The 26324-nt window shown below is 39.3% G+C and overlaps 1 protein-coding gene across 6 annotated transcripts in view; it reads right to left on the reverse strand.

Moving 5' to 3' along the window:
- Positions 1-5119: 5119 nt before the first annotated feature.
- The window catches only part of LOC133634075 (myosin-10), a 91097-nt gene continuing 69892 nt past the window's right edge, over positions 5120-26324 (reverse strand). For all 6 annotated transcript variants that reach the window (XM_062027063.1, XM_062027060.1, XM_062027061.1 and 3 more), the window contains 13 exons: positions 24122-24274; positions 23792-24040; positions 23508-23720; positions 18280-18492; positions 18030-18191; positions 17790-17918; positions 13972-14060; positions 13760-13883; positions 10589-10678; positions 10392-10510; positions 10214-10322; positions 9715-9887; positions 5120-6219 (listed from right to left, as the gene is read on the reverse strand). In XM_062027063.1, the coding sequence (XP_061883047.1) occupies positions 6078-6219; positions 9715-9887; positions 10214-10322; positions 10392-10510; positions 10589-10678; positions 13760-13883; positions 13972-14060; positions 17790-17918; positions 18030-18191; positions 18280-18492; positions 23508-23720; positions 23792-24040; positions 24122-24274 (1965 nt within the window). In that variant the 3' untranslated portion in view covers positions 5120-6077. The remainder of the gene's footprint in view (positions 6220-9714; positions 9888-10213; positions 10323-10391; positions 10511-10588; positions 10679-13759; positions 13884-13971; positions 14061-17789; positions 17919-18029; positions 18192-18279; positions 18493-23507; positions 23721-23791; positions 24041-24121; positions 24275-26324) is intronic.

Consider the following 26324-nt stretch of genomic DNA (forward strand, 5'->3'; position numbering starts at 1 on the left):
CATCTCAGCTACAACTGGGTTCTATTAACACAAATACGACTGTATATACGACGGATACCGCCCTCCAAAATAGCGTCTCTTTGATGAAATAACATTGGAGGAATTGTCAAAATGTGTAAATGGGACAAAACAAACAACATGTTTACTTGACCCAATTCCTGGGAAACTTATCAAGGAGCTTTTTGTATTACTAGGTCCATCAGTGTTAAATATTATAAACTTATCTCTTTCCTCTGGCACTGTTCCCCTAGCATTCAAAAAAGCGGTTATTCATCCTCTACTCAAAAGACCTAACCTCGATCCTGATCTCCTGGTAAACTACCGGCTGGTGTCCCACCTTCCGTTTATCTCGAAAATCCTCGAAAAAATTGTAGCACAGCAGCTAAATGAACACTTAGCGTCTAACAATCTCTGTGAACCTTTTCAGTCCGGTTTCAGGGCAAATCACTCTACGGAGACAGCCCTCGCAAAAATGACTAATGATCTATTGCTAACGATGGATTCTGATGCTTCATCTATGTTGCTGCTTCTTGATCTTAGCGCCGCTTTCGATACTGTTGATCATAATATTTTATTAGAGCGTATCAAAACGCGTATTGGGATGACAGACTTAGCCTTGTCTTGGTTTAACTCTTATCTTACTGACAGGATGCAGTGTGTCTCCCATAACAATGTGACCTCGGACTATGTTAAGGTAACGTGCGGAGTTCCCCAGGGTTCGGTTCTTGGCCCTGCACTCTTTAGTATTTACATGCTGCCGCTAGGTGACATCATACGCAAATACGGTGTTAGCTTTCACTGTTATGCTGATGACACCCAACTCTACATGCCCCTAAAGCTGACCAACACGCCGGATTGTAGTCAGCTGGAGGCGTGTCTTAATGAAATTAAACAATGGATGTCCGCTAACTTTTTGCAACTCAACGCTAAGAAAACGGAAATGCTGATTATCGGTCCTGCTCAACACCGACATCTATTTAATAATACCACCTTAACATTTGACAACCAAACAATTAAACAAGGCGACTCGGTAAAGAATCTGGGTATTATCTTCGACCCAACTCTCTCGTTTGAGTCACACATTAAGAGTGTTACTAAAACGGCCTTCTTTCATCTCCGTAATATCGCTAAAATTCGTCCCATTTTGTCCACAAGCGATGCTGAGATCATTATCCATGCGTTCGTTACATCTCGTCTCGATTACTGTAACGTTTTATTTTCGGGCCTCCCTATGTCTAGCATTAAAAGATTACAGATGGTACAAAATGCGGCTGCTAGACTATTGACAAAAACAAGAAAGTTTGATCATATTACGCCTATACTAGCTCACTTGCACTGGCTTCCTGTGCACCTAAGATGCGACTTTAAGGTTTTACTACTTACGTATAAAATACTACACGGTCAAGCTCCTGCCTATCTTGACGATTGTATTGTACCATATATCCCGGCAAGAAATCTGCGTTCAAAGAACTCCGGCTTATTAGTGATTCCCAGAGCCAAAAAAAAGTCTGCGGGCTATAGAGCGTTTTCTATTCGGGCTCCAATACTATGGAATGCCCTCCCGGTAAAAGTTAGAGATGCTACCTCAGTAGAAGCATTTAAGTCTCATCTTAAAACTAATTTGTATACTCTAGCCTTTAAATAGACTCCCTTTTTAGACCAGTTGATCTGCCGTTTCTTTTCTTTTCTTTTCTTTTCTACTCTGCTCCGGGGTGGACCGCTAGCCTGTCCATCAGATGGGGACATCTCTACGCTGCTGACCCGTCTCCACTCGGGATGGTTCCTGCTGGCCCCACTATGGACTGGACTTTCGCTGATGTGTTGGACTTTCACAATATTATGTCAGACCCACTCGACATCCATTGCTTTCGGTCTCCCCTAGAGGGGGGGGGGGGGGGGGGGGTTACCCACATATGCGGTCCTCTCCAAGGTTTCTCATAGTCATTCACATTGACGTCCCACTGGGGTGAGTTTTCCTTGCCCGTATGTGGGCTCTGTACCGAGGATGTCGTTGTGGCTTGTACAGCCCTTTGAGACACTTGTGATTTAGGGCTATATAAATAAACTTTGATTGATTGATGATTGATATATGTATATATATATACTGTATGTATATATATGTGTATATATATATATATGTATATGTATGTATGTATGTATATATATGTATATATATGTATATATATAAATATAAATATATATGTTTATATATATATGTGTGTGTATGTATGTATGTATGTATGTATGTATGTATGTATGTATATATATGTATATATATATATGTTTATGTATATATATATATATATATATATATATATATATATATATATATATATATATATATATATATATATGTTTATGTATATATATATATGTTTATGTTTATATATATTCGGACAACCGAAAATCATCAGCCCGAAGGTTGGGTCTTGGGCGCAGTCGGGTGTTCCAACAGGACAATGACCCCAAACACACGTCAAAAGTGGTAAAGGAATGGCTATATCAGGCTAGAATGAAGGTTTTAGAATGATCTTCCCAAAGTCCTGACTTAAATGTGTGGACAATGCTGAAGAAACAAGTCCATGTCAGAAAACCAACACATTTAGCGTAACTGCACCAATTTTGTCAAGAGGAGTGGTCAAAAATTCAACCAGAAGCTTGCCAGAAGCTTGTGGATGGCTACCAAAAGCGCCTGGACCCCGACTTCAACAAGTTGAAAAACTTATTCGGGTGTTACCATTTAGTGGTCAATTGTACGGAATATGTACTGTACTGTTTCATATCATGTATTCTCCTCCTTTGCGATCTACTAATAAAAGTTTAATCAATCAATCAATTATTGCAGTGAAACTTGCCAAGGGACATGTAACCAAATATTAACATTGCTGTATGTATACTTTTGACCCAGCAGATTTGGTCACATTTTCAGTAGACCCATAATAAATTCATAAAAAATAACCAAACTTCATGAATGTTTTATGTGACCAACAAGTATGTGCTCCAATCACTCTATCACAAAAAAATAAGAGTTGTAGAAATCATTGGAAACTCAAGACAGCCATGACATTATGTTCTTTACAAGTGTATGTCAACTTTTGACCACCACTGTATGTCCTGTTTAAGTTCAAAAAGAAGGAATTCAGTGTGCAACTTTATGATAAAGCATTACATTTGTCATTAAATAAAAGCATAAAAATAATGTAGCAAATATACTATTTGAGCCGTTGGAGACGCCTGTGTATCAAAACTTAGATACACAACTAGAGTTTTGAGGACAATGCATCATTGTCACAATGACAACAAAAGAGCAGAGTTGTTAATTGACACTTCTACAAAGTAGCTAGCAACATTGCCAACTTAGCACCTACCTCATGGGAGGTGATAGCCACATGTAGCTTCTCCGTTAGACAACACATTTTTCCGAACTTCTTCCTTTGCTTTTTACAAACCAAAAATGTCAATGTGGTAAAAAAAAAGTAACATTTGGGGTCCAATTCCCAGAAGGTTGGCAGATAAGTCTAGCTAACTGCCGCCAGTCAAGGCAAAAAGAATAAACAAAAATGACAGAAAATTTAAACAGCAATTAGTTTGATCGCTGACGGGTTTGACTGTTGTTCGCTACGCCAACGAGCGGCGCGGAGGCTCATAACGCCCACTCCAGCTCGCAACGTAAAGCATAACAATTAGTCGAGAGACAGCTCGTATCTCGAGGTACTACGGTACAGTTCACTACACCGTAGTATTTAAAAAAACAAACTTTTATATTCATATGTTTTTTCAAAATTGGGGATTTCCTCATTTTTGTGTTAAAAAAAAAAAACCTTTAGGTTATAAGTCACATTTAAAAAACATTTTTTTGTTATGTGTAAAACATATGTTCACTGCTCGCTGTACACATCCTACCAAGTCAGACCTACACGGTTTCAATGTCCATTTCTCAGATGATATAATTGTTGATGACTGAAGTGCTGATATCAACCAAACCTAATACACAGCAATACCATAACAATGCAATCCAATTCCAAAACCAAACCCGACCCAGCAACACTCAGAACTGCATTAAACAGAGCAATTGAGAGGAGACACAAACACGACACAGAACAAACCAAAAGTAGTGAAACAAAAATGAATATTATCAACAACAGTATCAATATTAGTTACAATTTCAACATAGCAGTGATTAAAAATCCCTCCTTGACATTATCATTAGACATTTATAAAAATAAAAATAAATGAACAATCGTGTCACAGTGGCTTACACTTGCATCGCATCTCATAAGCTTGACAACACACTGTGTCCAATATTTTCACAAAGATAAAATAAGTCATATTTTTGGTTAATTTAATAGTTAAAACAAATTTACATTATTGCAATCAGTTGATAAAACATTGTCCTTTACATTTATAAAAGCTTTTTACAAAAATCTACTACTCTGCTTGCATGTCAGCAGACTGGGGTAGATCCTGCTGAAATCCTATGTATTGAATGAATAGAGAATCGGGAAAAAAATCGTTTTTTAATTGAGAATAGTGTTGAATTAAAAAAAAAAAATCAGTTTGAATCGAATCGTGACCCCAAGAATCGATATTGAATGGAATCGTGGGACACCCAAAGATTCACAGCCCTAGTGTACATATAACCTACTTACAATTTAACAGGATAAATTATATGAAAGCATGTGTTAATCACAAATATTAATCAAATATACTTTCAAATGAATGACACAAAACTGATGAAAAATAGATTTACTTCCAACTATGCAGGGCTAAAATGAATACATTCCATCAAAATTAATAATAACATACATGTTTCCTAAATAAACCGTGAATAAAATTAAAGTGCAAATGAAACCATAGCTTCACCACTTTAGTCATCATTTTTGCGCTTTAAAAACTTCTCTGATTTTGCTTCAGACTTCTTCTGTTTGAGATTGTCAATGCTGCCACAAGTGGTGGAAAAGTGTATTACAGCTGAGTACTGCTGCGGCCTATATGGACCACAGCTAAGAAACAAATATTTTTTTAAGGGCCCTCGCCTATGGTTAAGAAACACTGCGCCTTAAAGCACCTCAAATAAAATAAAAAATAGAGTGTAAAAGGACAAATGAAAACTGGACGGTTACAATGAATATGCTTTATTTTCTTTAAAAAACAAAACAAACAAAAAATATTACCTTCTATAAATCCAGGTATACAATGAGAGTATTTGTGTAGTGAAATGCCTGCTTTTGTCGACAGCCAGCTGGATATAATAATAATAACAACAGTAAGTTAATGATTTAACTAATCAAGAATGTTAAAGCTTCCAACCAAATGGTCAAAAATAACGCTTGATTGAGGGAAGCGTTATTTTTGGAGACTTCTTAATACTGGTTTGGACTCGTGGAGCTTTTAAACAAAAGGTACATGTTACTTGTGATATGAAGCACAGCAAAACATAAAAGTAGAAGTTTAGGAAATTGTATTTCGTTGGGATTTTGTAACATCATTTTGTATCGTTTCTTGTTCTTGTTCAGTGTCTAAGGCACTTTGAAAGAAACGTAAGAAATGTCCGTCATTAAGCAGACGATGTGAACTTTACAGCCATCATAACATTTGCTTGGACTAAATATTGTTTTCATCGTTTCGTAAAAGGGCAACAAAAGGGACGTAGTGTTGCGTGCAGCTGTTTGCATGTCTAGCAGACACATGTTGAGATGAACATTTGTTTTCACAGTCATAACAATAATAATAATACAAATACATGTGGCATTCAGTCCTTTGCATGGAGACATTAGTGTTGGTCAGAAGGTCACAGAGGACGTGTCAGCTTTGTTTGTTTGACATACGTGAAGTGTGAGTCCGCCTTGTGTGAGCAAAAAGCACTTTGAACCTACAGGGAAAATAAGTGAAGGAGGAGCAGAGGACCCACTAAGGCAGAATTGTCTGTTGGCCTCCAGAGGCCTCACATCCAGGAGGGGTTGGTATTAAAAAAAAAAAAAAAAGCATAGAGGATGGGGTTTGGGGGGTAGATAGTTGCTGCTGCAGTCTTTAAAATAATAGTAACGACTCGAGGCAGAAAGTGACGTGGACTTCTTTTACTCCACCGCGTTGGAGGTGTCGTTGAAGTCGCTGGTGCGGCTGTCGGCGTCGTCGTCCGACCTGTCGACGGAGGCGCCGTCCACGTTTAAGTTGTGATGGCCCGAGCGGCTGGAGAAGCTGCTGACTGGACCTCCTCGCCTGCGCCGAGGGAACACGGACAACATGACAGTTATGCTTGACATCTATTGGCCACAAGATGGCGACATAATTGCTACATTACAGGGATTCTCAAACTATGGTACGTGTATTAATAGTGGTACGCAGGCTCCATCTAGTGGTACGGCAAAGAATCACTTGATTACAAGCCGTAGAAAAATGGATGGATGGTTTTATTTTCCTATATTCAAACACAGTGTGACTGTTCAAACTGTGTGTAATGTTACTTGTCAAATAAAACCTCTGCCTTATTTTTAATGAATACTACGTTACTGCGTATTAATATTGGTCATTATGTTGGTACTTGGAGAGCAAAGTGTTTTCTAAGGTGGTATTTGGAATAAAAAGTTTGCGATGTATTACAACAAACTGATGCTCAAATCAAGATATCGGTACTTTTGATACTTTATTTATTTGAGATAATGTACATCGTTAACTGGAACACACTTTAAAGTAACTACTGTAAATCATTGATATCTTGTTCAAATGAAACGCGTTAGCAACACTTCAAATAGACTACTTTGAACATTTTACCAGACGCATCAGGTATATTTGCACATAGTATCAAATCGGTATCGCCAATACCAGCCTGAATTTTACTGGTTATCAGATCAGACAGAAAATCTGTGGTACGACACATCACTAACTGGGACACCAAGCGATCACTGCTTTGCTTTTTCTTTGGCTTGGGGTTAACTTTTTAGAATAAAAATACCAAAATATCAAGCTGATCTGTGGCACAAATCACTTTACAGACTTAGGGCCTGATTTAGTAAAGATTTGCGTGTATTAAAACACGTGCAAACTTCATAGCACACACAAAGTTGATCTACGAAACGTGTGCTTAGTGGATTGTGTCTGTTAAGTGAGCAAAATAAGGCGTACAATCCATTTTGCGTCTCCTTCTTCATATATATGCAAAATATATGCTGATCATTAAAACGCCCACAAAACAGGGAAGAGAAAATGCATATATATTATACAGCACACGCAATGTGATTGATCAATACTCATCACCGTTTTGGGAGCACTATTTTGCGTTTTATTTAGCATGTTTGAAAAGGCACCGCAAATTGACACAATTCCATATGTTGTACAGCGCACGCAACCTGATTTATCAATACTCATCACCGTTTTGGGAGCAGTATTCTGCGTTTTATTTAGCATGTTTGAAAAGGAACCGCAAACTGACACAGTTCCACATAAAAAGACAGCAGTGCTCGCACCGCAAAGACACACGATGGACAGAGAATCCTCCGTCCTACGTGTACGTTTCAACATATTTGGACGGTAAGAAATAAAAAATATTGGACACATTGTCTATTCAGCAACATCCTTTTATAATTTCACAGCTGCTCTGTGACTTAAAGGCCTACTGAAATGAATTTTTTTATTCAAACGGGGATAGCAGATCCATTCTATGTGTTATACTTGATCATTTCGCGATATTGCCATATTTTTAATGAAAGGATTTAGTAGAGAACATCGACGATAAAGTTCGCAACTTTTGGCCGCTGATAAAAAAGCCTTGCCTGTATCGGAAGTAGCGTGACGTCACAGGTTGAAAGGCTCCTCACATTTACCCATTGTTTACAATGCAGCGAGAGCGATTCGGACCAAGAAAGCGACGATTACCCCATTAATTTGAGCGAGGATGAAAGATTCGTGGATGAGGAAACGTGAGAGTGAAGGACTAGAGTGCAGTGCAGGATGTATCTTTTTTCGCTCTGACCGTACAAGGGTTCATTGGATTCCACACTTTCTCCTTTTTCTATTGTGGATCACAGATTTATATTTTAAACCACCTCGGATACTATATCCTCTTGAAAATGAGAGTCGAGAACGTGAAATGGACATTCACAGTGACTTTTATCTCCACGACAATACATCGGCGAAGCTCTTTAGCTATGGAGCTAACGTGATAGCATCGTGCTTAAATGCAGATAGAAACAAAAGAAATAAACCCCTGACTGGAAGGATAGAAAGAAAATCAACAATACTATTAAACCATGGACATGTAAAAACACGATTAATGCTTTCCAGGCTGGCGAAGCTTAACAATGCTGTTGCTAACGACGCCATTGAAGCTAACTTAGCAACGGGACCTCACAGAGCTATGCTAAAAACATTAGCTATCCACCTACGCCAGCCCTCATCTGCTCATCAACACCCGTGCTCATCTGTGTTCCAGCGATCGACGGAGCGACGAAGGACTTCACCCGATCATAGATGCGGTCGGCGGCCCGGAGACGGAGGAAGTCAAGGTGAGGTCGGCGGCTAGCGTGTCTGCTATCCATCTCAAAGTCCTCCTGGTTGTGTTGCTGTAGTCCGCTGCTAATACACCGATCCCACCTACAACTTTCTTCTTTGCAGTCTTCATTGTTCATTAAACAAATTGCAAAAGATTCACCAACACAGATGTCCAGAATACTGTGGAATTTTGAGATGAAGATTCAATGGTGTCCGAATACTTCAGTTTCAACGATTGACGTTTCGCGCATACGTCATCATACATAGACGTTTTCAACTGGAAGTTTTGCGGGAAATTTAAAATTGCACTTTATAAGTTAACACATTGGCATGTGTTGCAATGTTAAGATTTCATCATTGATATATAAACTATCAGACTGCGTGGTCGGTAGTAGTGGGTTTCAGTAGACCTTTAAGGGGTTGATTAAAACAAAGGCAATTGATACATTTTGGTGTCATTTAAAAAATTTTTAATGATGTTTTTTTACACGGAATATAAATTACTATCATGTAGCTGAGATAGGCTCCAGCACCCCCCGCGACCCCAAAGGGAATAAGCGGTAGAAATCGGATGGATGGAAGTATATCCTGGATGATAAAAACTTTTCGAGGTATGCATTGTTTGCATCTTGAGCACATAAGTGCAGCCTCCCTCCCATGAACCTTCAGCAGTAAAAAAAAAAAATAAAGAAAAGTGCTGTTAATGTAGATGCAATGCACGACTGCTGCTAAAATGCCCATAAAAAGTGGTACGAGTCTCCTACTTGTTAGAAAACATAACAAAATGCCACAAGTAGGAGCATGATAATGAATGTGCAGTAAAGGAGAATGTCTCTGTGGTGATCATCTTTAAAAGAGGCGGTCTGCACCACTTTTTAATTGCACACGCAGCGTTACTAGATCGCATGCTACACGCCCACTAATAGTACAAGCTATTTTATAGATTGCACATGCTGTTTAGCGCGAGGTATTTAAAACTTCGGAAATCAGACCCTCAGTGATTACTATGCTAGTTCAATACTTTCTGTTCCACTTTACTCAAAACATCATTTGTATAGTTTATAAAGGTAATGACAGTTTGACCCTGGAACTGATTATTTCTATTTTCACAATGGTTGCGGTCATGTAAGCCACAAGTCGCCCATCCTGGTCCATGGTTAATGTGAGAAGTTCTCTGAAGCAAATTCCATCCAACCATTCTTGATTTTGTGACTTTTGTGTTCCTACCTGAGGCGGCTCTTGAGGCTGCTGACCTCGCGGCTGAGGCCTTCGCTGGCTTCGGTGGTGTCGTCCAGCTCCCTCTGCAGCTTCCTGCGGGAGGCGTTGGCCTTGGTGGCCTCTTCCTCCGCCTCCTCCAGCTGACGCTTCAGCTGCTTCATGCGCGAGTTGCCTTTGTCCACCTGCACAGGACACCACAATCAGTCACAAAACGAAAATATGTTTTTTTGTCTATACAATGGGCAATTGTATGTGCGTTATGTGTTTTATTTATGGCTGTATGTAGAGATGGTTCCGCTGAACGGCAGCTTGTTGCATCAGCTCTGTGCTCTTTTAATATATTTTATGTCCATTAATGTTTCCATGAGTTGTTTACCTGATTTTTTGTAGACTTTTTGTATCTGCATTGCAACCACATAATTACCCTATTGTAGGATAAATAAAGCCGATCCTATCCTATTCAGTTGAAAAAAACAAAACAATCAATGAATAATGACAGCCTGTTTACCTGCTCCTTGTACTGGTCGGCATGGCGACGTTCGTCTTCCACCTGCAGCATCACTTCCTTCAGTTTCTTCTCCGTACGGCGGACAATCTTGTTGGCCGCCGCTCTTTCTCTGCAGACAGAACAGAACACAGGAAGTTAAGAGGACTACTTCATGACTTTTGCGAACATGAACGCCTACTTTGTTTCCTGCTCCAGCTGTTCCTCCAGCTGCAGGATCTTAGCTTCCAGAGCCGTGATGGAGGCCTTAAACTTGGACTTGACGGTCCCTTCCAGCTCTGCGAGCTTGGCCTTTAACTCCTGTGGTCACGGAATGAAAAACTGATGAATGAAGCACAAAATATCCAGTGGTTTTTTGGGCTGCAACGACTTCAAGACCTTGTTCTGCCGCTCCATCTGTTGACGAGCGTTCTCGCTCTTCTGGGCAACGCTGCGTTCCGCAGCCAGCTCAGTGTTCAGGCCGTCCACCTGAAGAAACCATCGGGAAGTTTTACTAACAAAGTGGAACTTAGCGACATCATCAAGTCTTCATCTTAATGCATGCACACTCTAATGCTCATAAAACTTATTTCTTTTAAGACTGACTATTGTTTTAATCGACTTTTGTGCAACTTTATTTGGTAAAATGACTTATTTCTTGTTGCGTTACGATGAAAAATTCTGACTTTATTCCTGCAACTTTTTGACTAAATTGCCGTAATAACTAAAACATTTTGTAAATTGACAACTTTTATAACGAAATTGTTTTTATAAAATTACGACTTTATTCATGCAATATTTTGGACTAAATTCTTGTAATTTAATCTAATGTTGTAAAAGTTTTGACTTCTTTCAAATAAAATCACAACTTTTTTCTCTATTTTTTGTAATTTTAGAATAATATACTTGTAAATTTTGAACTTTATTCTTGCAATATTTCGACACCAAATTTGTGTAATTTAACTTATTCTCATAACATTTATAAAAAAAAATTGTATTAAGACATGAGACTATAAACCTACAACTTCATATTGATTACATGTATATCAGGGGTGTCAAAGTCAAATGGACGGAGGGCCAAATAAAAAATTTAGCTACAAGCCGAGGGCCGGACTGTTCGAATGTTCATTGAAAATTTTTTAAATGACGCATATAGTCTAGTGAACCTAATTGAACCTACTGAAAACCTAACAAATATATTCCAATATGATCAGATAAATAAAGCAATATTTTCTTATGGCTCTGTCAGTAATCTTTAATTTTCAACAGACACAAAAGACAAATTTCCTTTATATAAAAATCCCCATAACATGAACATTAAATGAAAGAAACCGGTATTCAAGGCACCATCAGTAGCCTATATTTTCTATTTTAGCAAAAGTGGGCTAAATTGACTTCAAAGAAAAAAACAATAATAGCAATTTTCTATCATCCACTCAACTGAAATATTTTTAAAATATAATTAAATTGAAATACAATAAAATAAAGTGCAAAAATCTATAAATCAAAAACAACACTTTGTTTAAGGAGAAGTAACATGCAGTGAAAACAAATATTAAACTTTAACTTTTAAACTTGAATTGAGTAAAAACTCTAAATATGTGATTGCACAGTAATGTTCACATTAAACCCCCCTCCTCCCTCCGTGGGAGGGAGGCGAGTTGGGTGCCCGAAACCCCCCGCTGGTTTCGGCCCGCCCCTTGGCGCGCGTGGCACGGCGGGCTCCGCGACCCGACGGCTGGCCCTCGTGGCTTGACGGCGGGCGCGTCCCGACGGGCCGCGCGTAGGGGTCAAACGCAGAAGTCTCAGGGCCTCGTGGTGAGGGGGTGGCCTGCGGGTTTCGGCCCGCTTGACCCCCCCGCTCCGCTTGGCGCGCGCGGCACATGACGGGTTCCGCCACCGACGCTCGGGCTGCAGCCCGACGGTGGTGCGGGCCCGGCGGTGACGCGCGGTTTGGGGAAACAAAGCAGAAGTCTCAGGGCCAAGGGGCCGGGTTTCGGCCCGCCCCCTTGGCGCGCGTGGCACGGCGGGCTCCGCGACTGACGGCCGGGCTGCAGCCCTTCGGCCGGCAGGCGCGTCCCGGCGGGCCGCTCGCCCCCTTTCGGAACCTTGGACCGGCATCCGCTTGGTGCGTGTAAAAGATCTGCGGTCTAAAAAAAAAAAAAAAAAAAAAAAAAAAAAAAAAAGATCTGCGGTCTGCGGGCCGGTTCTAATAATAAATCAAGATCATCCCAAGGGCCGTAAAAAACCTTCTCGCGGGCCGGATATGGCCCGCGGGCCTTGACTCTGACATATGTGATGTATATGAATAACATATTCTTGTAATATTAGGGATTTGTTCTTGTACATTTATAACTTTTTTTGTCTTATAAAATTATTGTCTTACACAATACATTGTGACAACATTTTCATCATTTGATTATTTTGTAAAAATTAGACTTAATCATTAAAATAAAATAGAAAATGTTTTCCTTATTTTTTACATTATTATTTTTAAAATTTGAAACTACATTCTTGCAATAATTAAATCTAATTATTGCAAGAATATAGTTTCAAGTTTGAGCAATTTTCACCTATTTTTGTATTAGTTGTTCCTCATGTTACAACCCTATTTTAATAAACCTTTGACTATATGCTTGAAATATCTAGATTAAATTTGAATAAATATTTAATAAATTTAAGACTATTTTTTGCAAAATGTTTAACTAAATTTGTGTAATAACTTATTTTTGTGACTTGTAACTTATTCTTGTAATATTTTTACTTTCTACTAGTAAAATGACAACTTTTTTCTCATATCATGGAATTCACAGCTTAATTCTTGCAATATTTTCGACTACGTTTGCATAATTTTACTTACTCTTGTAAAATTAAGACTTTTTTTTTCCAAATAAAATTGCATTTTTCATGACGAAAGGGACAAGCGGTAGAAAATGGATGGATGGATGACGCTATTCTTGTAATTTTCTAAATGTGTGTAATTGAATTTATTCACATAATATTTTGGACTTTAAAAAAATTATTTCTCGTATTAAGACATTATTTTCATAAACCTCCGACCTAATTATTGTAATATTTTGATTACTTTTATATGATTTCACGTATTCTTCTAACTATCTTATTATATTATTTTCATACACTTTCTTGGAACATTTTGACTAAATTTGCATCATTTGATTTATTCTTGTAAAATTAAGACTTCACTTTAGAAATTATTAAAATAACGTTTCTCATTTTACACTGTTTTTACAACTTTTGACTTTATTTTTTAAATATTTTTATAAAAAAAAGAGTCATTTAACTTATTTTCGTAATAGCAGGACTTTATATGTTTAGAAATTTTTTCTCCCATGTTACGACCTTATTTTCATACACTTTCAACTGTGCTCTTGCAATATTTAGATAGTAATTTAACTTATTTTTGTAAAATATATATTTTTAAGCCTTATAGTATTTTCATAGACTTACAAATTAATTCTTGCAATTTTTTTTCCATTTGTGGAATTTGATTTAACACTGTATTCTTCAAAGGAACAAACAGTACAGTACATGTTCTGAAGGTGAGCCTACCTGCAGCGTGCTCTTCCTCAGGCGGTCATTGAGCAGCTCCATGTTGCCCTGCTCCTCCTCCAGCTCCTCCTCCAGCTGAGCGATGCGAGCCTCCAGCCTCCTCTTCTCATCCAGCAGCATGGACCTGACAAACCAAAATGTGGATGTAAGTAACTCCATCTTCACGGCTTGTCAAGGACATCAACCATCAGAGAGGAGGCAGAGACACTGACTTCCCAGAGGTGCTGTTGGACATCTCGTCTGCCAGTTCGTCTCGCTCCTGTTCAGCATGTCGACGGGCTCTTTCGGACGCCGCGTGGTCCTGTGACGGGGACAAAATAAAATAAAATACCAGACCATATTGTATCTACCGAGTGGTACAGTTGTGTGCAGTTCATAATAGCAGCAGTGTCACACAAAATACGGTGGAACCTACTTAAGTTGACTCTGCTTATGTTAAAAACCTCTTTATGTCAACTCAACATCATCAGAGTTGTAAAATTGTTTACTTCATCAGTATTTTTTTTTTTTTAGATTAAAGTACCAATGATTGTCACACACACACTAGATAAGCAGCAACATAACTAAACGTCCTGTTCAGTTTAAAGTATGCTTCAAAATAAAAGCATTGAAATATTAATGTAAATTTTGGTATCTCGCAATGGACAAAATGTGCCAATTTAGTTTTTTTTATTGTTAGCTATCGGAAGAAAGATTTGTTGTCATTGTAGTTAAGACAGACAACGAAATTACTGCAGCAGATTTGTTATATTAGAGTAAGAAATATATGACAACAACAAATCCACATTAAAATATGCACAAATGGAGGAAAATGATCTCAACAAACTGCCTTAGGTTAAAAAAACGTATATATTATCGCCCACTCTCCTTACGTCTCCGGCCAAAGTATTGTGTAAAAAGCAATAGCAAGTTTCGAGTTTGGTTAAGTTGATAACCAATAACTATGTCGATGTCAGTTAGCCAGTCTGGGAGTTCCATTGAATCAGCAAACTTCAGCTTATCGACTTTTGGTGATGGCAAAGAGCAAAAATGTGATGATGACAATGGAATTGTTATGCAATGTAGTGATAGCTTACCAGTGGTTATCTGGGCGACCACACAACCCACACAGCTCATGAGTTTAGTCGAGCATCGCTAGCCAATGAGCTCAAAGCCTTGGGCTGTCAACTCATTGTCCAGCGTGAGGTTTTACACAATGTACCAAGGTTTTACACAACACTAACTGTTACAGTAGCATAGCAATGGAAGTGGGACAAAAGTGTCTGTCCGGCTGCTCAGTACAATATGGACAACTATAATTAAAATAACAAAATGTTTACCCAACATTGATTGACAGTAAAGGATAGGGATGGGAAATTTCAAACGGTTCCTTTAACGATTCTTCCGGGTGGGGATGATGTCATTACGCAACGTGCGTAGTGACGTCAGATCGCAAAATGGCGATGCCCGGGTGGAACAAACACTAACATCTTACAAGAAAAGATTGCACAAGCGCTATTTGTAATAATTATAAGGCCGCTATTTCATCAAGAGGAGGACATACGAGCAATATGTTGAAACATCTGAACACACAACATGCAATACCTATGAATGAAAGTCGCGTTTTTGAACCGCTACTATGTCATCCCAGCAGCAGTAACCCCAGCACGTCATCTGGTACTAACTCTCTTCTAATCATGTTAGCACTATTATTTGTTAAATTGAAATTAATGCCTTCTCATTTAGTTGAACATGATGAAAAACAGATTCTGACTGGCTACAAGGCGGGCAGTTCATGTCTGTCGCTATAACAGTGCTTCTCAATTATTTTCTGTTACGCCCTCCCTAGGAATAAGAAAATATTTCGTACCCGTCCCCTCCCACCCACTCTCCACCGTGTCTATAAATTATATAATTTGTGTATAAAATTGTTATAACTATACCGCTGCATAACATTGTAAGCTTATTTACATTAAAGGAAACAACAAACCGGTCTTTCCTCGTCTCCCACCGTGGTTACAGTAAAGCCAAGTGCTACATACGCTTCATCATATTTTAGTACGGCAAAAAAAGCATGTTCCCCAAAGTCACACGTGTCCCGCCTGGCATCGCACCGCACCCTAACAGGGGGGCCCGACCCACTATTTGAGAAAGACAGCGCTAGACGAATGTCACAGAGCAGCGACTAAGTTTGTGGTCAAAAGCTATTTGCAGCAGGAGACACTCCTAATTTACGGTACGTGAAAGTTTAATTGTAGTTAAAGAAAAGTTGCATGTTTTCCTCACACCAGATTTTCTCTCAGTCCTTATATAATACAGGTGAAACTAAAAAAATGTGATTATCGTGTAAAAATCCATTTGTGTCAGCAATTAACTTGTGATATGTGATATTAACTCATTACATGCAAAGTGAGCTTACATTTTCTGAACTTTTCAATTCAAGGTTTTCATAAACTGTAAGCCGTAATCATCAACATTGTTATTAAATATTACATTTTTGTGTAATTTGCGCATCATTTATTTTGTTAAATTCTACAGAAGAATATTCATTTCTTATGTTCTTTTTCAAAAAGTATTATTTTTCTACGCAACGTATGTGCATCTTGAGACCCCACTGTAGGCTTGTAAGGTCATGTTACCCCTAAACTAAACAAAATGCGAATCCACCTTTTTTTCCAAATAAGAATCGATAAGAGAACCGTTAAGGAACCGAATCGTTAAGTAGAATAGAAAGTGGAATCGGAACCGGAAAAATCTTATCAATTCCCAAAGAATGTTCAAATTCAACTGACATTACCTTAACAGTTACCGTATTTTCCGCACTATAAGGCGCACCTAAAAACCTAAAATTTTCTCAAAAGCTGACAGTGCGCCTTATAATCCGGTGCGCCTTATATATGGACCAATATTGAGCCACAACAGGTCTCGCAACTACGGTAAGCAGCCGCCGACTTCATTTTCCTCCGTAGAAGAAGAAGCGCGTGTTGCGTGCTGGGATATATGAGGAAGGCAGGATTTGTCACTGAACTGCTAGACAACAGCAGCGACACTGACTCGATTAATGACGACTTCGACGAGACGGAGCATGTTGGATGCCGTATTCGCCCAACTGTTTACTTCGGACACCGAAGAAGAAGAATTTGAGGGATTCGTGGATGACGAATAACTTAATAAAGTGAGCTTTACATGTTTATTTTGTGTGTTGTGTTGTGTGACATTAACGTTTGAGCAACGTTGAGTTATTGATATATTGTTATTGCTCTGCACTATTTCGAGTGTTACTATATTGTGATTGCACTAACGTTTGATTTACCATAAAAGTATCAGACTGTTTTTTATGTGTTTATTGAAAGGAGGAAAAGTTCCCCTCCACTATGTGATATAAATGTTGCACTACTGTTATACCTTGCTGTTGTTAAAAGATAAACGAAATACCACGTCACTGACTTTACCTCGGGGAAAATAATAAATAAGCTGTTATGTGGATCCACTAGGGACTGTACTTAGAGGGGGGGTTACCCACATATGCGGTCCCCTCCAAGGTTTCTCATAGTCATTCACATCGACGTCCCTTGTGTGGGCTCTGTGCCGAGGATGTCGTTGTGGCTTGTGCAGCCCTTTGAGACTTTTGTGATTTAGGGCTATATAAATAAACATTGATTGATTGATTGATTTTGGGAGTGAACGGAGTTGTCAGAACGCTGGTTTGTAATCTATTAATAAAGTTTGACTGACCTATCTGACTGTTTTGTTGACATTACCTTTAGCGCAGCTCCATCTAATGGATGCGTAACGTAACCCCAGCCTCTATTGTAGTGTCTATTCTATGTGCCTTATAATGCGGTGCGCCTTATATATGAACAAAGTTTTAAAATAGGCCATTCATTGAAGGTGCGCCTTATAATCCGGTGCGCTTTATAGTGCGGAAAATACGGTAATAGAAGTGATAGTTTGACCCAGGAACAGGTTATTTCTATTTCCTTTGTGTACTTTGGGAAACATTTTAGGGACCACTGTGGGTCTCAGGAAACACCAAGTGTCAATCATCTACCTCTTGCAGCTGTAAGATTTCAGCTTCAAGGCTCTTGAGTTTTTTCTCGTTTTCTTTGGACTGTGTGAAAATCTCGTCCCTGGAGGACCGCGCCTCCTCCAGTTCCCTCTGGTAGTCTTTCATCTGAGCCTGCAGGGACACACAGATAGAAGTGGATCAACACACCCTACTATAAAAAGGTGGATAACTTCTATGTGTGTGTATGTGTGTGTGTGTGAGTGTGTGTGTGTGTGTGTGCACCTGTAGCTTTTTAAGCTGTTTGATGGCCTCATCCCTGCCTTTGTTGGCTGCTTCTATTTGTCCCTCCAGCTCATTGAGGTCCATCTCTAGCTTCTTCTTAGCAGCCACAGCCAATGTTCTCTGCTTCCTCTCATCCTCCAGCTCCACCTCCATTTCACGCACCTGGTGATACAAGCCACATAAAACGTGTCTTGGTCAACCCACACTTAGGTTTTACAGTAAGACAGGAGAGATGTGAAGATGGAAGTACCTGTTTGACCAGCGCCCTCTTTTTCTCATCGCCCAGCTCGTCTCTGGCCTGCAGGTCTCGGTCAAACTGGGCCTTCATGGCCTGCATGTTCACCTCCAGACGCAGCTTGGCGTCCTCGGTGGCTTGCAGCTCGTCTTCCAGCTCCTCCAGTTGGGTTCGCATTTCCTCCACCTGTTGTTCTAGCGTACGCTTGGACTTCTCCAGTTCATGGACCTGTTGGCAGCAACAGCCACACTATTAAGGCACTGCCAGGATCGCATCTTCAAGCTTTTCTTGTCCGCTACTGCTGTTTAGATTAAATACTTCCTTACCATATTTGTGGACAGTAATGCACACTTTTTTTTTGTGCGCCTAATGTACGTATTCATTCTGGTATTAATTCTGGTTGTGCTTACCGACCTCAAATAAATGGTATTTGGTACATGGTGTAATGATAAGTGTGACCAGCAGATGGCAGTCACACAAGACATACTGTATGTGTGGACTGCAGGATGACATCTGTCCAATTGACAGCAGATTGGGGGGGGTTACATTATTTTGCCCATAAAGCCCTCTAACAAACATCCCAAAACCGCCTACGATACTCCATTTACATCCTGTGACCTGAATATTAACCAACTATTAGCGGAAGTGTTATAAGCGCTAACGTTAAAGAACTACTTTTAGCAGCGCCGTGATCCCAGAGAGGTAACTAGCTTATGCTGCTATATTCAATCAATCAATCAATCAATCAATCAATCAATGTTTATTTATATAGCCCTAAATCACAAGTGTCTCAAATATTGACATGGTGAGCTGCTCCATTGCCTCTGAGTTGGTCAAATTTAATTGTAGATTATAAACTATGCTTCTCACCTGGATATTAGAAGGATGTGGCCATACACTAAGTTAAAGTTAAAGTACCAATGATTGTCACACACACACTAGGTGTGGTGAAATGTGTCCTCTGCATTTGACCCATCCCCTTGTTCACCCACTGGGAGGTGAGGGGAGCAGTGAGCAGCAGCGGTGCCACGCCCGGGAATCATTTTTGGTGATTTAACCCCCAATTCCAACCCTTGATGCTGAGTGCCAAGCAGGGAGGTAATGGGTCACATTTTTATAGTCTTTGGTATGACTCAGCCGGGGTTTGAACTCACAACCTACTGATCTCAGGGCGGACACTCTAACCACTAGGCCACTGAGTAGGTTGTTCAACAGCTGAGAGGTTGTCCAACTTTGACACTCAACTTAAACCCTGAAGATGGCGAGAAAGACACGAAAACACGCTTGTTTGCGTCCTTTTTTTTCCCGTTTTACCTCCAGGTGGACTATGATACATTTTTCATCAGTCGGCATTACAGTGAGAGCAGACAATGAACAGTAAGTGATTGTTTTATTATGTTCATAGTTTGTCTAGCACTTAGCATGATGCTTAGTGTTTCATTAAAGCTAGGTTTGTTTAGCACACAGCTTCTAAAACTTGTATATCATCCTCCTTATGTTCAGGCTCAAAATGTAAGGTTCTGGATCATCATTTGTCCCAAAGTAATTGTTGTTGGCTCTCATGAAGTCTGCCAGGATTAGTAGTGTTGTTGTTGTTGAAGGTAACGTGATGCGTCTGTGAACTTAATACACCCACGTATGCTTAAATTGAGCCGAATAGGCAAATATTACACGTTATTATTACTGCATTACAAATATACTTACAGCATGTATATAAAACTTTGATGGAGGTTTCTGGATGTATTTTAGAGCGCTTTATAGGCGGAATAGAGCGAATCCCATTACCTCCATTGTTAGCTGACTTTTGTTAGTTTATTTACGACTTAGAATGGATGGAAAAAAGAAAAACATATGTGTTGTTGTATTGTGAATGATGGGCAAAATAAAAAAATAAAAAAGTTAAGTTCCCCTTTAAACATCTATGTACCTTACCAAATGTCAGGCAAATAATAAAGACATCTTATCTTAATATGATGTCTGATCTTATCTTGATAAGGTGTAAGTACTTTGAGTTTGTTTAAATATACAACAAAAACACTGGGCAAAGATCATTTAAATTACATTCAAAAATGCTGGTCAAAGATCCTCTATATAAGAGGAGCTCTCTGCCGTTCACACCGATTTACAGCACAAACCCCAGTCAGTGACCCCGGTCTCATCCTGGGACCCACATTTACCCATGGCCATTAACCCGTAAAAGCTAAATACATTTTTAAAAATTAAAAAACGCCTTTAAAACATATGCATGTCATTTTCTTTTCAACAAAAAACTCAATTATATGTGAAAAATATATTTCAAAACACAATATCAAGAGGAAGAATGTCAATGACAAAAAAATCAATAATATGAAATAATAATGAATATTAGGAATGGCTGATAAACATTGGACAGATAATTATCTGATATAGTCTTACCTCGCTACGATGTGCTTTGAAATGTGTGGCTTCAGATTTTGTTCTTGTTGTGAATTTTAAAGCATATTATATGTATTTTTGTCCTAAATTAAGCACTTTTAAGCATAAACATGGCTAAGTTAACTAAAAATATTAATACTACTATTGGCCACCAGATGAGACCAACCCAATCAGAGCGCGCTGTTCAGTATCGTGACCACTAATTGGCTCAGACTCAGGCAGCACCTAATCCTGTCTTAACGAGTGTAAAGGTGACTATGTGGGTGTTATTTCATGTTTAAAGGGCTCTCATAATGTTTAAATAAAAACGAATTGAAATTTTTTTTTTTTTGCTATCACGGTTAAAATATGTGATTTATAATTAAGAATTCCTACAGCTCGGCAATTAATTTACCTTGGTCAGGCCCGGCTAGTACCAATTAACAGAGATCATTTAGTGTTTACTGTAACATTGAATAACAGCTCCAAAAACCAAATTAACAAAAATACCAAGCTCCAAAAACATCAAACCTTATCAGCCGCCTGAAATGCCAGCACTGCAACGATTGTGTGTTGAAAGCCTACAAAGACACTTGCGCTGCTAAACAAGATGATCCAAAACTAGCCAAAAATAAATTTGTACACAAACTACAGTTAAATCTATCTCGAATAAAAATAATCTAAAATAAGTTATCAGCTATCAGTCTTAAGAGGCAGAAGTTATCTGTATTGGTATCTTTGTTTTTTTATTAAATATTATACTGTGATTTGGACTTGTCCATGACCCACCCAGAATGGGTCTGCAGTCCACTTTTGGGTCCCGACCCATCAGTTAAAAAACACTGCTGTTAGAGTACAGTAGGGAAAGGGGTTCATACGGCCGCAATTTTTGGGTGGATCTCGCGTGAGAGTAAGGGGGTGACTTAATAATTTTGCAATGCAGTCTGTTGAAAACGATGGAAATCGCCACTCGACATAGCAACTGACGCTGTGGTCAAAGATGGAATTACCACAAAACACATTTTAAGATATTCAACACTCTACTGTCATGTAGAACTTAACTTTATACAAAAGCAGATTGCTTTTGATGGTCACTTTATCCTGCATTATCCAACATTTTTCCCCATCAGATTTGGACAACTATCTGTTGTTAAAAATAGTTTTTAATCATATTTATTTTATATTGTTTTTATATGTAATTGTTTTTTCTTTTTATTCAGCCATTGGTGGAGCTAAGGATAATATTTGAATATTGTTTTTAATATTGTTGTGCAGCACTTTGGAAACATTAAATGTGCTTTATGAATAAAGTGGATTGGATTGTCACACCTGCCAGCTTGTCCCATTTCAGTCCTAACATGTCCAAACACGCATTTACCTATGTGATCAAGTCATTACTTGTGGTTGTCTCTTTAATTGACTGCATGGCTGCCAGCTACTCCGTGATTTGAAAGTCTGCAGTTATCCCACGTAAGAAGAAGAGCAGCTGGAGGTGTCACGTACATCACAGATCTCATCCAAAGTTAGCGAAAAACAGTCCATGTCTCCGGGCATATCAGCGCAACAGAGTCCAATAAGCACTCCTTAATAAACTCTCCGTCAGAAAACGCCTTACTTTTTCTGGCGCTTTTGTGAGAAATGACGAAACTTGTCCTGACGGCTGCATCTCTGGGGGTGTGAAATATGGCAAAAAGTCCTTGTTGGGTTTGCAGTTTTACCATCAACGCATCGGCCTCCCTTGCACGCGCTTCATCAGACACATTCCGGTATTTTCCCTCGTGTTTCTTCGTGTAGTGGCGATTAAAATGATATTCTTTAAACACAGCAAGCTGTGTACCACAAATTAAGCACACGGCTTTACCATTAATTTATGTAAAGAAATACTTGCCAGTCCAAAACACGCCATTCGTCATCAACTTTTCTTTTTTTAGCGTCTCATCACTTGTCTCTATGCACCTTCACTCACAGGTTCCCCCCGGACATATGGCATAAATAACACATTTCAAAATAAAAGCCGCACAGTTGTATTGCGCGCACGACATAGATGTTTTTTAAACTTTATTTTGTAATTTGTTATTGCGCCGTTCAATTCACTCACTATCGCACACGCGTATACGTCCACACGGAAGTAATACAAATAACGCTTTTCAAAACAAAAGCAGCACCGTTGTATTGCACACTCGACATAGATACTTTTTGAAATGTATTTTGTAATTTATGATTGGCCTCACGCGGGCCGGACAGGGATGCGCAAAGGGCCGGATTCGGCCCGCGGGCCGTACAATGCCCAGGTCTGCTCTAAAATCAACTCAGTCTCATTGAAAAGTTCAAAGGTTACCGTATTTTTCGGACTATAAGTCGCAGTTTTTTTCATAGTTTGGCCGGGGGTGCGACTTATACTCAGGAGCAACTTATGTGTGAAATTATTAACACATTACCGTAAAATATCAAATAATATTATTTAGCTCGTTCACGTAAGAGACTAGACGTATGAGATTTCATCGGATTTAGCGATTAGGAGTGACAGATTGTTTGGTAAACGTATAGCATGTTCTATATGTTATAGTTATTTGAATGACTCTTACCATAATATGTTACGTTAACATACCAGGCACGTTCTCAGTTGGTTATTTATGCGTCATATAACGTACACTTATTCAGCCTGTTGTTCACTATTCTTTATTTATTTTAAATTGCCTTTCAAATGTCTATTCTTGGTGTTGGGTTTTATCAAATAAATTTCCCCCAAAAATGCGACTTATACTCCAGTGCGACTTATATGTTTTGTTCCTTCTTTATTATGCATTTTCGGCAGGTGCAACTTATACTCCGAAAAATGCGATACTCACATTCTTCCCCACGTCATCCTTTGAACTCATCAGGTCCTCCATTTCGGCACGGAGCTGCTTGTTGAACCTTTCCAGCTCCTCCTTGGCCTCCAGAGCCTCCTCCAACGCTCTGGCCATGGACAAGGCCTTGGTATCCTTTTCTCGGGCTTCCGCCTCTGCACGGTCACGCTCCTCAGCGTAACGAGCCGAGATGGTCTTCTCCTCGGCCAGCATCTGTTGGCACACAGTGGTCAGATACAGCAAGCATGGTTATTTCATGAAAGATATTAAGTGGCTGCAAGAACCTGGTCAAACTTTTTTTGTTTCTTCTCCAGGTTGGAGACGATCTGCCTCTGGTGGTCCAGGTCCACTATTAGGTCATCTAGCTCCTGCTGCAGTCTGTTTTTGGTCTTCTCCATCTTGTCCATGGCCATAGACTTCTCCTCCAGACGCTGGTTGGTAAGCTCCACGTCCTTCTGGAGTTTTCTCTTTGCCTCCTCCAGGCCTTCCATGGCTCCCACATCTTCATCCAGCTTCTTTTTTGTCTCAGTTAGCTACAGGAAGTAAGGAACAATCAGAATGTATTCTGCTGGGAACGTTTGCCCTTTTCTTGGCACATGGTGGTCACCTCATACCTGAACCTGAGCCGTCTGTAGCTGCTTCTCCAGGTTTCGGCGGGCCTCCTCCTCCTCGTCCAGCTGCTCCAGCAAGGTGTTCTTCTCGTCCTCCAGCTGACGCACTCTGCTGCCCAGGTTTAGCTTGTGGCGTGTCTCCTCCTGCAGTAACTCCTGCACCACACAATGAGACAAACACCTGAACAAAATATTATTTTCAAGGGAACTTATATTAAGACCTAAGATAGCATTACATAGCGGCTATTGTCATTAATGCGGCCTTCTGTTCCTGGTTTTATTGTTGTCGAGTCACCGATATTTTTCTTTGCACCCTACCATAACCCAAGATTCTTTAAGCAGCACTGCTCAGTCCTGAGCTATGTTGTAATTTGCTGAAACAAACACATCTGTTAGAAATACTTGACTAGCACCTTGATATAGAGACCTGCAATGGGTTGTGTACCCACGGATGTTTGATGCCCATAAATGAGTATTTAGTATGATTACAGGTATGCCTGGTACTAAATCTATTGTGTGAGTGTGTCATTTTATGGTGAAAAATTGCATGACAATAGCACTGATTTCCTTTAACTTCACTCACTTTGCTTTGCACCAAGGACAGCGTGACATTCACAGTGAGATCATGAAGATTAAGTCGAAGATAAAGCGGATGATCTAAAGTACCAATAGAGTGGAAAAACAAGTTGACTTAATAGGCTTAATTGTGTTTCATTGTATCCATTAAATCACATCCAATTGTATTTACAATATACAAAGTATGTGAAAATACTGTCTAAACATCACAAAAAGTCCCAAATTCAGTCAACCATTTTGAATATTCCGCTCCAAATGTAGAAGTGAAGTGAAGTGAATAATATTTATATAGCGCTTTTCTCTAATGACTCAAAGCGCTTTTACATAGTGAAACCCAATATCTAAGTTACATTTAAACCAGTGTGGGTGGCACTGGGAGCAGGTGGGTAAAGTGTCTTGCCCAAGGACACAACAGCAGTGACTAGGATGGCGGAAGCAGGGATCGAACCTGGAACCCTCAAGTTGCTGGCGCGGCCACTCTACCAACCGAGCTATACCGCCCATGTCTTCTGTAATTTCTGTACATAGACGTCACTGGAGGAACACTTCTGAACTCTGATCATATGCAAAATTAGACAGCGATGTGCTGTCTATCATTCACAATCCCTATATAAGACATGAACACATAAGTTTTTCTTTCTTTCATGCATTCTAAGTCGTAAATTAATAAATACATAAAACGTCCGCTAACAATGAAGTCTATTGGGGCTCTCTATTTTGCCCACAAAACCTTCTTATTAACCATCCAAAACCCACAAACAATACTCTTTATACATATCGTGACGTGACTATTAACCAAATATTAGCAATGTTGTTATTATACACGCTAACGCAGACAAACTATTTTTTAGCGGCGGATAGATAACACACAGTTACTGTAGTGTTCTGCTGCTTTACTGTGAGATGGCCATGATGTACTGGTGCTCCCGCATCATTGTGTCTCGGCTCGTCAAAGTTATTCTAGATTATAAATCATGTCTTTTATCTGGATATTAGAAGGATTTAGCCATAAATCTATAAGTTGTTCATCTGTGACATTCAATGCATGTGCAGACCAACACCCACATCCGAAGACAGTGTCTGCAGGGAGAATTTTCCTTGTTAACCCTTCGTGTAGATCATGATTAATGCTTCATCTAAACCGGAAGATATTAACATCCTATCAGTCGTCATCAAAGTAAGACCAGACATTGTATAGCAAGATATAATTGTATTTTGTTTGTAGTTTGTATTTCTTGTTCAGCAGTTAGCAATACTGCTACAGGATACTTAGTGTTTCACTAAAGCTGGATCTGTTTAGCAGAGCTTCTAAAACTTGTAGCTCATCATCATTATATTCAGGATCAACAATATAAGGTTCTGAATCACAATTTTTCCCAAAGTAATCGTTGTTGGCTCTCACAAAGTCTGCATGATTTGCATTGTTGTTGGTGGGGAAGAGATCTGCGGTTCCTAACACTATGTCACACGATCACGTGACTGATTAGGAATCTCTGTGGGATTGATACTATTTTGATCAAATCTATTTACTCTCAAACTTTGTAAGTCTTTTTGTGTCATACATCAGATATATATGATAATAGCTTCAATATAGAGGCAACTTGTTTTTCCACTCTACTGGTACTTTAAA

The sequence above is a fragment of the Entelurus aequoreus genome, linkage group LG18 (genome assembly GCF_033978785.1).
Source record: "Entelurus aequoreus isolate RoL-2023_Sb linkage group LG18, RoL_Eaeq_v1.1, whole genome shotgun sequence".
Classification (NCBI taxonomy): Eukaryota; Metazoa; Chordata; class Actinopteri; order Syngnathiformes; family Syngnathidae; genus Entelurus; species Entelurus aequoreus.